At 46.1% G+C, this 13,394-nt stretch overlaps 1 protein-coding gene across 2 annotated transcripts in view; it reads right to left on the bottom strand.

Annotated features, from left to right (window-relative positions):
* The window catches only part of SERINC5 (serine incorporator 5), a 42,500-nt gene extending 29,924 nt beyond the window's left edge, over positions 1-12,576 (bottom strand). The window contains exon 1 of one of the 2 annotated variants that reach the window (XM_062018692.1): positions 12,503-12,576. In XM_062018692.1, the coding sequence (XP_061874676.1) occupies positions 12,503-12,529 (27 nt within the window). In that variant the 5' untranslated portion in view covers positions 12,530-12,576. The remainder of the gene's footprint in view (positions 1-12,502) is intronic. The other variant, XM_062018693.1, reaches the window with a different exon arrangement.
* Between the last annotated feature and the right edge of the window lie 818 nt (positions 12,577-13,394).

Below are 13,394 nucleotides of genomic sequence, written 5' to 3'. Positions count from 1 at the left end.
TTTACACAGAATTATAATATTGCTTATACAATCATTTTACTGTCACAGAATCACAGAATGGTAGGGCTCAAAAGGGACCTCTAGAAATCATCTAGCCCAATCCCCCTGCTCGAGTACGTCCACCTAGATCAGGTTACACACGAACATATCCAGATGGCTCCCAAAAACCTCCAGAGAAGGAGACTCCACACCCTCCCTGAGCAGCCTGTGCCAGGGCTCCCTCACCCTACAGCTTTCCCTTATGTTTAAATGGAACTTTTTGTGTTCCACGTTTTTTTTCCCATTACCCCTTGTCCTCTCACTGGACACAAAAGAAAAAAGGGATGCCCCAACCTCCTGACAGCCTCCTGACCATTTAGATACCTGTAAATATTAATGAGATAACCTCACAGTCTTCTCTTCTCTAGACTAAACAGCTATATATGCCCAGGGGAAAGGTCTTCACCTGAGCAGGGATCTTTTTGACCCATGGATGTGATTTTTAGTATTATAATGACGGTAGGTCAGTTAGGTATGTGGACCTTGAGTCCTCCTGACAAGTAGGCAATACATACAAAACACCTTGCTATGTGTCTCTTCAAAGCCTGATTGTTGGGATGTAGAATGTGAACTGTGTTACAGAGGATTAAATGTAACATTTTGTACAAAGCTAACAGACCATTCTAAATTTCTCAGGTTAACCTCTCAACAACAGGCAGCATTTTTGGACATCAGCAGGCAGTGAGGAGCAAGGAACCTCTCTTCCAGGTCTCATTGCTGCCCACCCAGAGCAACCTCACCCCTGAGGACTTCCATTTTTGAGTGGCTCCCTGTGGCTAGCACGTAGCTCAGTGGTGGTGCCCTGACAGTGCCCAGGGCTTGAGCACACTGAGGAAAATTCCTCTGTGTGTTTCCTCAGCTCTCGGAGGTGCGACAGGGACGTCCAGAAGATCCACCCGCTTTCTAGCGAGCATTCGTACAAGATAGATGGCTTTTCTTAGCCCTTGCCAAGGGATGCAAAACGCACAAGTGCCATGCTGGAGTCATCCAGGCAATCTTCACTGGCTTGTACATGCCCTTGGCCACCAAACTAACACACACCATTTTCCTCTCAGAACACTTCGTTGTGCAGTGTCAATGACTGTCTGACCCCAAGAAGGGGGATTCATGTCTGTGTCTGCAGACATGCAGAACCAATAAAAGCCTACAGACTCTCACAATCAGAGTGGTTGATCAAAGAACTTAAAAATTATTTTGAAGAAGTGTCTTGAAAAGACTCACAGCTTATCATTTCCTTGCTATGACTATCTGCTTCAATACCCAAGCTCAGGCTTCCTTCCTTCACTCCTGATTAAAGGGGGTACCGGATGGGCCCTTGCCTCCTTCAACAACAGTTCTTCCATCTGCAGAAGACATAAAATGGGGACAGTTCAAGCAGTTCCCACTCTGCCTTTTTCTCAGTTCACCAGTGGATCTCATGCCAGAGGAGACAGCGGCCTCAAAGCACACAGCTGCTAAAACTGCTGCTGCGGCAAAACAGAAATCTTCCCTAAAACACACAGAACTGGGGAATAAACAGAATGGGATCATGTTGGCACCAAAGCTGGAAATTAAAAGTACTATCTGCATAAGCACATAGGGCAAGTGTACTTTCAAAACAGAAGGCAGTGGTGACCAAATATCAGTTTTATTTCTTATGTGTAGTGAAATTAAGTTACCTTTCACAGCACCAACACCAGTCCAAGAAATAAGGAAGCTACAAAAAGTTACCAATTCAGCAAATGGAATGGTAATGTTTCAAAACAAAATCATATAACCCATCCACTTTGGAATAAGGGGGAAAGAACCAACAGAACAAAACCAGATTAAGACTAAAGGTCCCTTCAATCTGCGTCAGTTAAGACCCAAAGTATCCATGATGAACTTCGCTGGCCATACTTACCATAATGTTAAAAACTACAGTACAGAAGTAGAAAAGTTATGCAGCTTTGCCATTTGTATGAGGAATAACATTTTCCTAAGCCAGATGGTAGGGAGCTCTGCCAGTAAAACCTCATGTACATCCCACAATGTATCTCCTATTCCAGCCCTGGGTCCCTGGCACTGTTACTTAAAGCAGCAAATACTTAAATAGACTATACAGCTCATTTATGCATTTTTCTATATTAGGGAAACTGTAATGATAGTTTATAATATGGAACACGCATCCTGTAAATTGGCACTATTTGTGCAAAATGCACTCCTTTAAGCACTCAGAATAGCCATGCAAACCATACCACGTCGGTTCGGTTATTCAGCCACGGTCACAAATGTCATAGTTTGGGTTTTATTTGGTTTTAGTTCTTTTTTTTTCCCCTTTTTTCAAACTCTGGTTATGACTAACTACATTCCAGAGTTGGTCACAATGAAATAGATGTTATCTGAAAATAAATTAAATCTCTGTCTCAAAGAGTAAGATGCTGACCACAACCTACTGACCAGAAAGGTTTCAAAGATGTTATCTTTGTGTGACACACTTCCAAGCCCACATCTACAATGAGTTCTCTGTTAAAAGTTTGCAGTCAACTATGCAGTCCCTCTGAGGGACTCTCTATGTGCCTACAGGCTCTACCACAGGCTTGGCATACCTTGCTTCACTTCTGCCTTTCAACCGCAGTGAGGGTCTGCCCAGGGGCTCAGGACCCACCAGTGCAGAAGTGCATGCTGGTAACAAATTCCTCCTCTGTTAAAAAAAAAGTGAGCTGTGGAAAAAAAAAAAAAAGCAAATAATATCCCAAATCTTTCAGAGATTTAGCTTATCATTAAACAAAAGCTCCTCCAAAGGATGGGTTCTGCAGAAGGCACTCTGGTTTTCAGGACAGAGACAACGCAGACAATCCAAGGTCTGTGACAGCAGCGAACACGTAGGCTTTGAAAATCCTGGTCTATACCTACAGAGCTCCTTCAAGGTCCTGTGATCCTTCCAAACCTAGGGTCCTCAAGGGCCCAGCACAATAGCTTCCGAGACCCAGGGTTTTCTGGCATTAATTTGTCACACAAATCATGTCATGAATTTTGCTGCAGGTTCTAGCTTCAAGTCTTTCCCATCCAAAGGCTCTCAAAGGCCAGGCAGCAAGTACAGCCACACTGCCTCCTTCTCTAGCTTTACATCTCCTCCCTGGGTGACCATCAGTCTGACAAGCACTACATACATATTTATGCTTTCCACAAATACTCAGTGGTCCTTCTTGTGCTCGATACCATGATGCCAGGCCTCTACAATGTGGAGGATGCAAGGCTAATTTGCCCGAGATGCCAAAACTTGAAAATCTAGCGCACTTGAAAACAGACTGTGCCATGAGCTGAACTGTCTGGATAATGTCTGACTTAATGAGTTTCACAACTGTCGTAGAAAGCTGCATGGGAGGTTTTTTTCTGTAATAAATATTCAAAGCATAGTTTCGTAGACATTTCTTCTGGTAGCCAGGCTGACTTAACAAGCATTGGCTCACTCCAGTTCCCTAGCCTCTCTCTCTGACAGCCACTCACTCACTCACTGTTACCCTGGCACTAGCACCTCAGTAGCCCTGACAGTTGTTTCTACTGCTCAGAGTGACCAAAGCAACTAAAAAAAATTAAAAGAGGAAGGGAAGTTTTAACATTTCAAGGCTGGAGGGGAGGGCAGAGGTGAATGCTTCACAGGAGTCCCACATGCTCTGACCCTTCTGTGAACAGACATTTCATCTGCATTTTCCTACCACCTCATTTGATTTAAGAGCAGTAGGCTCCTGATTATGCAGAGGAACAATAATTTTTACATCCACAAGATGAGGAGCAGAAGTGAGTAGACTATATAACAGCCCTATTCTGTGCAAACCACTTTTCCAAGTACAGCAGGCAGGTCTGGACATGTTTGCACCCTCCCATATTATGCCAGACTGGGAAGTACCTATGCTTAACAAGGTTTGACAGGCTAACAAAGCAGGGTAAAAACAGGCTTACCAACTCACACACAAGCTATTGGCCTCCTGCAATGAATACCCCACAAACATATACTTAACATTTGCCACACATGCAAGTCCTCATTTTTGCAAGCTGTGATCCAATCTGACAAATCAGTGGAATGAGGTATGATGGCAAGGTTAAGTATACACATAACTATTACATGCAAGATTGAGAAGTAACATAAACATGTCCTGCCTACTGCTTTTTTAGAGACAGTGACATTTTTAGAAGGTATTTTCCACAAACTTTTCCAAAAAAAATTCAAAGGCCTTAGAAAACATTTTGCATAGCCATTAAAGTGAGGACTTTCAGGACCACTGTCCGAAATAGTCTATGGTATTTTTAAATTACACAAACCATAGGGGAGTATCAAGCTTATCATAACAAAGCACTCTTCCTTTTAGGAGACTGTAAAAATCAAAGGGAAGAAGAATCAAAGGGAATTGGGAGGGTGGCAGGGAGCATACTTAAAATTAAAATAAGACTTAGCAGCATTTTGTCTCTTTCCTGCTGACTGACTGCCTGGCCACAACTGCATGCCTTCAGGCCTGTCCTCAGCACACAGGAATGTGCCTTGCTGAAGCTTCTTTTCATGGGGGCCTACAGCAGCTTAAGTTTTTCATGCACTGCTTGACTACTATCATTATCTGGGCCAAAAGATTTGCAAATAATGTGGTCACTGAGCTGTTAACAGCAACAGCAGCCTGTCAAAAAACCCCAAACATCCACTCTCACAGCTACAGGCAATACAGAAGTTCTCTGGAAGAGCAGCCAGCTCTACATGAATAACATCCTGGCACATCTGCTCTCAGACATTCAGTTTCAGGGAAGAGCACCTCGCAAACCAACCAACAAGAGATGCCTGATGCCAGGTATCCCGAGTCTCAGGAGCTGGGCTCAGAGTATTACTGAAATCCCAGTTGTTTTGCAAAGGTCTCTTCAACTGGTCACATTACAGTGTTTTGTCCCTATGAAGAAAGTAAATTCAGCACAGAGGCTTTAGTTTTTCCTTTGTCTGACTTAACTAGCTTTTCACCGCATCTTCTTTAATATTCAGATTCACCACATGGCTTAAGCCAAGAGATTTGTGACCAGCATACTAGTTCACTGATGACCTATTTTTGGGAGCATACCTCACACTGCAAACTATGCAAAATTAAAACTGACCTCAGAGAAAAGCCACACTGCCTAGATGCTGCTGCTTGAACACTGCTTTCCAGTGAGGCTTTCCTATCCTTTGTTTTCTAATGCAAAGGGACTGTGCCCTGGCACCACTGGGCCGAACTGCCATACAGTACCAAGCAGCTAAAAACGTGGCTGAGAAAGCAGCATCTAAAACAGCTATACCAAGAGCTAAAATTTGAGTCAGTCACTACCAAGCACCAATGGAGATGGTCTTAAGCTGAACTGAGGCTGACTAGCTTCTGTCTCCATGCTCAAGTGTTACTAAGAGGTGACTCAGATCAACTTTAGAAAATAACGACACTGCAAAATGCCTAAATGAAAGACTGCCCAAATACTTTTTTACTGGTGGTTTGGGAAAAATCAAGACAATTGCTTAGTCTGACCTGAGCCTCGCAGTACATCACAACACCCAGGCTTCCCAGTCTATAGCTATTTTCCAGGAGCACAGACCATCTGGATTTGACAGCAGCATGAAATGGTCTATCTGCCTCTCTGGCCACTTAACGTCTGTAATTAAAAACAGTACTCACCCTCCCACCTTCTAATTTGTCTGCCACAGCTCTCAAGCATTGATTCTTCATACGGCTTTCTCCACTAGCTTAGGAGAGTCTTTCAATTACCTGGTCTTTGTCCTTGCTTGTAAAAAAGAAGGAACCCAAACTGTTTACGCTCAGTATCATTTGAAGGCTTTTCTTCCCAGCACTCAGGTTGTTCTTTTTTTTTTTCCTGCATCCCCTTTAAATTTTCCCAGTCCCTCCTACAAAATCATGGCTGCAGCATCATCAGCACAACTGCAAACAGTCCAGCAAGCCAACTTGCTCCTCTACCCTGCAGCACCCAGCGCTGCGGGAGCTGTCTGCCCACCATGCACACCTTGTGCAGGCAAACAGCTAGCTGGCTCTCTGTAAAAGGTGTATTTTATTTGCACTGAGGTCATGCCACCATGGTTACGTCATCTTCAACAGCACTCTCCACTTCACCAGACCTTCTATCATGCCTCTGTGCTTTCAGGAGCAATTATAAATGTACTCTGAGGTCACTGATAAAAACAGGCCACTGTTTTTATCAGTGATCTATCCTGAAGCTTCTTTGCACTGATCCCTTGACAGTCGTCACTGAGAGCAACCTCCACAGGGTAACAGGTTCAAGTGTCCTATCATTTTCTAGTTGACATTTTTTTCACCTGCAGGTCATTCTGGCCCTCGCTGCAGACACTTCTCTGCCTTTCACAGCAGAAGAGCTACCAACAGCAGCAGCTGGTGCAACTGGAAGACAAGTCAGCAACACCAAAGTCTGACAAGTTGAGGCCATCACTTCACAGTGATATTTTACCCAGGTTAGCTCTGATGTGCAAGACCAGGACTCTAGAGGTCAAATTCCACACGCAGACGCAACATGGTGCTTTGCCAGGGACAGAGAACTAAGTGCAGGTCACTAACTGTTTAAGTCCATGTACTGCGGGAGTGAAGAAGCAGTTAAAATGAAATTTCTGTATGTATTCACTTAAAAGCATGTAAGTGGAACAGCTGCTTAGCTTTTGAATGATCTGACAGCTCTAAACTGTGTCCTTAAAAAGTGGTTTCAGTACTGAGTTCAAGGGACTTTAAAGGCAGAGAAGATGTTAATACTTTGTACAAAGTGACAAAAGCTAGGTACAAATATTAATAGGTTAATATAATAATTAATAGGTACAAAATATTAACTCTTTCTTACCACATCGTTTGAAAAATAAATTTTTAAAATCTCTACCTGCCCAAAGAATTGCTAAAGTAATTCCAGTTTAGATCAGTGTCTCACCAACCAACTTCATACACATTTCCAGATTAGCAGGTTCAAAATGGTGCGTGCTTACATCTTTTTATTGCTTACCCCTTAATGGGCATTGTTTAAACACAATGACTGCTTGAGAAGTCCCCTGAATAGTATTCCTCTGACTGTAACATAAGTAGCCGAGGAAAAAATCCACATGAGATAGGTCTCTTCAGGAAACATTAAGAATGGGTTCTATTAAAACTCGGTGTGAGATATGACAGGTTGACACATCTTGGATCGGCCCTGCTGGACAGAAAGAAGTACAAAACTTTCCATTTTCAGACTGTGAACATTTCTATGTGTAGTGGGTCTGGGATGGTAGCGATTTTCCACAGCAGCTCTTGCAGTGCTGTGCTTACTGTTGGTATTGATAGCACATCAATGTTATGATTACTGCATCAGGGCCGTCCCTCCAGCGTTCCTTCCCCCACCTTCACCAATAGCTGTGGGTGGGCACGATCTTGGGAGGGACCATGGCCAGGGCAGCTGACCCAGGCTGACCAAGGAGATATTCCATACCTTATGACACCAGCTCAGCAATATAAACCAGGGGACAGGAGCAGGAAAGGGGGCAAGATTCATTCTTGGCCTTGCAAAAGCAACCGTTAATGCTTACCGAGGCCGAGGCCCTGCTTCTCGGGAGGTGATTGGACATCGCTGCTGATGGGAAGTAGAGAGTAACAGCTTATCTGCTTTTGCTTTGCTTCCCGCGCGTGCGGCTTTGCTGCTTCTTTACTAAACTGCTGTTATCTCAACCCACGAGATTCTCATCTTATTTTCTCCCCTCCCTGGCTTACTGAGGAGGTGGGTGATAGAGCGCATCAGTAGCACATGCTGATGTTGAAGCCTATCTCATGGGTGACCTGAGCAACGTAGTAGGTCAAATTCAATCAGTAGAATGGTCAGTCACAGCCTAAAACTGTATGAAACCAGGCATTTCACATGTCAAAACATATTAAGAGGCAACAGTTGAGTAAAAAGTGGAAGTGTCATTAACTTGGGTATGAGAAGGATGCAAGTGTTAAATGATACAACACTTAACAGGACCTCATTGTCTTCTGTTTACTTTTCCCTCCCTTTCTAACAACTTTTGAACCTAGTAGATGACTTTATCCAGCCATGGCAGGCAGATAGGGGCCTCAAAGGTATTATGCTCTTAGGATTTCCTGGAAGAAAGGCAAAAGGGTTAGCAGAGAAAAAAGATCTCTCAATCCTGAGTAAGGAAAAGGCTGCAACACAAATTACCAGAACAGGAACTGACACAAGATACCGACCTCAAAAGCCAAAGTCGTTCAGTCAACCATGTGCTTAAAAGGAAATCTCCACATTTCTGCAAACAGGGAAAAAAAGTCCTTCACCAGCTCATTTTTCCCTAACTGTATATAAATGGAGCACACTGACCTCAGACAGCTCGTGTTGTCTTCAACCGTAACTAACAGCAGTGGCAGAGGGAAAGCAGCTGTGACAGGGATAAGAGTCACATCTGAATTTCTCTTTAGTTTTTTTAACTGACCAGCTTGCGTTAAACACAATACATCAAACCCTCTCACCTGGAAAGACCATCTGCAGAAGGAGAGACATGTTTTGGGGAGCAGCACGTGGAGCAAAGCCAGGAACGCCAGCACCATCTCACAGAGCCGACACTAGCAGAGGCATGTGCCCCAGCAATGCCCTGGTATCCTCATAGGACACAAACCTGGACAGAGACGGCCTCTTCACCATGTAATGAAAGAGGAGACCATGAGGGCAGGATCACAAGCTTCCTTCTCAGCCTGAGAGGTGTGAACAGGCAGTGCCAGAGAGGTGGGCAGCCCATGAGCCCCAGAAGTCCTGGAGACTGGCTGAGGCCCATCTTATAAATTAAGCCTTTTTTTTTTCTCTTTTGAAACCCATCAGAATTAAGAGGTCTGTGTATAAAATGAACTGATACTCTTAACTTGCAGCACAACCTACTGCATTTCCTACAAAATATGATTTCTTAGTGCAGAACATCATTAAAGACAGCACTAAAGATTTAACAGACCTACAAAAATAGCTCTATAAGCTCTAATAACTACCAGTTCTAATTGAAAAATCCACCTTCTGGAACAACCCAGCTACAACACAGTGGCCCCCAAAAATTAATGTTAAGTATCTAAATTACATTTATTTAACTCTGTGAAAAAACCCCATATTCATTGTAATAAAGATTTTCCACAACAGCTGCTTTTCTTAACCATGATCTCAACTTTATTCTCTTGAGAATAACTAGTGAAGAAAAGCCAAATGCAAAATCCTGTTTCCTGTCAATTTAAGCAGATGTTTTTATGTAATCAAAAGCACTGTGGAGGCCCAAGCCAAACTGTATTCTCACTGCATTCTCAAAATAGGTCTACAAATGAAACGTTAGCAAAAGAAGAACCATTTAGCAAGATCATTACAGCACAGAAACCTAAAAATTGCAATACTCTTCAAAACGGGGTTGTGTGTTGCCCCATAAAAAACAACTGCAGAAATTTAATGGCCAAGTTCCTTGAAAGCAAGGTCTGAGGGCCTACTTGGCAAGGATACAAGTCACACTGCAATGTTAATAAAGATTATTTTAAATAGTTTTTGAGTGCAAAATCAGCATAACCAAAGTACGCTGCAGTCTGGCAGCCTGCCGCTGTATCCTGCTGTTAACAACGGGAATCTGGACCTCAAAACCTGAACACATTTATTCCAACAGCCACCATCAACTATGCGTTTAGCATGCTTTGACCCAAAACCAAAAAGTACAGATAGCTTATCGTCTACCTCACACCAGAAAAGTCTGCTGGCATTAAGAATGAAGGAAAAAACACGGATGGTCAAGTGACTAACTAACAGCAAAACTTTGATAGGACAACAACTGCACTTTCACAGCTCAGAAGGACAATACCAAAGTTCTCAAGTCAGATCCACGAAAGCACATCCACAGAAAGGCAGCTGCAAGATTTATTCAAGGCAAAAACCCCCACTCTGTACAAGAAAACCCCACCCATGTGATATTAAACCCATTAGAGTATGTTTTAGGGAGAAAGAACGGATCCAACATGAGCGTTGTTTTTAGGACTCGTATAAAGTTCCATCTTTCCTCAAGCACACCATCTCTGTTTCTGGAAACAAGGTGAACTTTGTCTTCAGGGGAATATTTAAGGACAGGCCAGCTTGATTAACAGTACCCATAAAATGCCTGAGGAAGCTGAGAAATAATGAACTCCTATGCCTTTTGTTTTCCTTGTGTATTAATCACATTAAACAAATACCTCATCAAGGTTGGAATAAAGCAAGCTAAAGACTATTTTTCCTTTTAAAAAATTTACTGTGCATGTTATCGAAACATGGTTTATACCATTTATCACCTTAGCCTATAGAAAGGTTAGCCACACTAAGTTTGCTGGTGTGAACACACCAAATTTAGCACAAATTTAGCCTTACATCAAAAATAGTGCTTGAGCCAGCAGAATACATCTCCCCAGGGTATTGCATAATTTTGGCATGATGACTACATCCACTTTAGGGCTTTTCCTTCAGCTCCAATGTCACCAAGGAGTTCAGTTTATTTACCAGGCTCCAAATTGACACATCAGTGTCAATAAAACACAGTACTATCAGATACTACTACGTGGAACAGGATCGGGGTCTTTAAGAATGTCTCAAACTTTGCTCATGCTAAAACTATGCAATTTACCACACAGGTCTCATTCATCTTCTTGGTATTGTTACTTCTTCTAGTGCGACACCAAAAAAAAATCCAAAAAAAAAAAAAAGGCAACAAAAACGCAAATAGCCATGACCCACTACAGCAACAGCACCTTCTAACACCGTTTGCCTGAGCTGCTACAAAACTTGTTTGACGTGCTGCCAAAACACACTAAAAGCAGCAGTTGAGTAAAAACCCTGCTTTAAGAGGAATATTAGCAAACACAGTTACCACTGATGCCCACGACCACCCAGGGCTGTTTGGTAAGGCTAGGAGAGGCACATGCAAGCTCATGGGGAACGGGCAGGTGGAGGTACACTCAGTAATACCCCGGCCCACAGCCCGAAGCCCAAATCTAGACACAGATTTCAACCTTCGGGAAAGATCCAAGACTTTTTCCAGGTGGTTCACAGAAAAGCAGGAGAACCATCAGACGATGAAAGTGGACCGAGTGTCCAATGAAGAAACAGCAACAGAATTAGGACCATAAGGTGTTTAAATATGCATCTGGAATATTGTGTCAATGATAGAACAAGGGACAACAGATACAAGCTGGAACATAAGAGGTTCCAAAGAAATGCAAGGAAGAATTTCTTCACTGTGAGGGTGAGGGAGCACTGGAATAGGATGCCCAGATGGGTCGTGGAGTCTCCTTCTCTGGACACATTCAAAATCCACCTGCATGAGTTCCTGCGTGACCTATTCTAGGGTGTAGGTGTTGGACTAGATGATCTTTTGAGGTCCCTTCCAACCCTTGTGATTCTGTGAATAAGTTCACTAGCTAGTCTGTGGCAGATGGGACAAGTAGTAATGGGTTTCTATGGCAGAAGAGGAGATCTGGGAAAGTGAAGCACAAAGTGTCTGCAGTAGATGCAATCTAACACCAAACCAGAGAGACAACCAAGCAGGTCAGGACAGGGCCTCGTGACCACCACTGTTCTCCTCAAAGCCGACGGTCTTTTACCCATCAGAACTAATTCAATCAAGGAAACTAGTGCAGCATGGTGAGACACGGAGCACTGATTCATCACCCCATGGATGCTGAAGAGTGTAGGTCCTGTACCGCCCTGCATCACCAGTTGATCTCATCTCTCACTTCCTCCACCTGCACTTGCTGAATCTTTCCACAAGCCAAATGTAAAGGACCTTAAGGAGTGTCAGGCAGCCAAATTTAAAGGAGCTTTAGGAGTGCCAGGCAGCCAGCAGCTAAGAGAGAAGTTAAGGCTATTCCACTTCACCACCGGGTACCACTAGCAATTATGTAAGCGCCTCTCCTAGCTCTCGATGACCTGCCACCCCTCCGGGAACCGCTCCGTGCGGTGCAGGTCTCTGAGAAGGCTCCTCTCCACCGCCGCGTTCCCATCTGCGCACCGCGGCCCCCCACGGCTGGCGCCCCGCGGCTGCTCGGGCGCGCCTGGGGGAGCCGGCGGTTCCCGGCGCGCCGCCGCCCGTCCTCCCGACACCTTGGGGGAATTCACCCAGGAAGCGCCGCATCAACGCCGCCGGAGCCACGCTCTGCAGGCAGCCGCCCCCGCCGCGCCCCGCTCCCCCGCTGCCAACGTGCTGGTGTTCTTTTAAGGAGATAATCGACTGGGGAGGGTGGGGGCAGCCTCCGCGGAGGTCCACGGCGGTAGATCGCGACTATGTGTCCCCCCGGCCCTGTCTCGTTCTGTCCCGTCCCGGGCTCTCCGTCCGCCGCAGCGGTGCTGCCACCACCCCGACCCCGCGGGCCGCTCTCCCGGCGACAGTGGGAGCCCCCCGCCCCGTCCCAGCCGGTGCAGCTGGGGCTCTGTGAGCCCCCCGCGCACCTGCCGGCCTCCCCGCACGCCCAGCCCGTACCTGGCCGGCGCAGCACGGCGCGGACATGCCGGCAGCACGGCGGACGCGTCTCGCTCGCCGCCTCCCTCTTGCGGGAGCGGGCAGGGCAGGGCCGCGCTGGGCTGGGCAGGGCCGCGCGGGCTGGGCAGGGCCGCGCAGAGCACCGCCGCGGCAGGCGGAGCGGCACCGCCTCGGCCCGGCCGCCGACCCCGCGGCGCGGCTTCCGCTGTCGTCAGCTGGCGCGGGTGGGTTCGCGCTGCGGGCCGCAGCACCGGAGAGAGCTGCGACGGCCCCATGCGAGGGGACGCCCCGCCAGCCGCGCCGGTACGGGGAGCATCCGCCCCAGCCCGGCCCGGGAGCCGCAGCGCGTTCGCCTGGCGCGGCGGGCAGCGCGGCGTGTTCCAGCTGGGCTGTTTCGCCTGTCCGAGACAACCTGCCGCATCGCCATTTAGAGCGAATCCGAGTGGGACTGGCCTCCGCGACCGGTACGGCTCTCAAGGACACTGCCAAGACCGCTTGCCTGCCGTAAACCCTCCGAAAACACCTGTTCTTTAGTAACCGGAATGTAACGAACTCACTCAACAGGGCAAGAGTAGAGACTAAAGGCGTCGATGGGGACTTCAACACTACAACGCGCTAGCCTTGGGTTGTGATTCCCTTGCTCTGGGGAATCCCACGGCCCTTAGGCTGCCTGCACCTTCACAGAAGAAGTTGTGTTCTTTCAAAGGCTGGCTTGAAGGCTGTGCTTTCCTATCAAGAGCCAACAGCTTTCCTACAGAACAAAGTTTTCTCTTCAGCAAGGACAATGAGTCGAGTACCTTGTGAAACAGACTCTGACAGTGAGAAGACAGGGTTAATGCCTAGTCTTTACAGGGGATACTGTTTAGGTTACGTAATCCATAGCTTAATTGGG

The sequence above is a fragment of the Colius striatus genome, chromosome Z (genome assembly GCF_028858725.1).
Source record: "Colius striatus isolate bColStr4 chromosome Z, bColStr4.1.hap1, whole genome shotgun sequence".
In the NCBI taxonomy this organism is placed as follows: Eukaryota; Metazoa; Chordata; class Aves; order Coliiformes; family Coliidae; genus Colius; species Colius striatus.
Note: the sequence above shows the minus strand (reverse complement) of the source record. Positions and strands in the feature narration are given on the sequence as shown.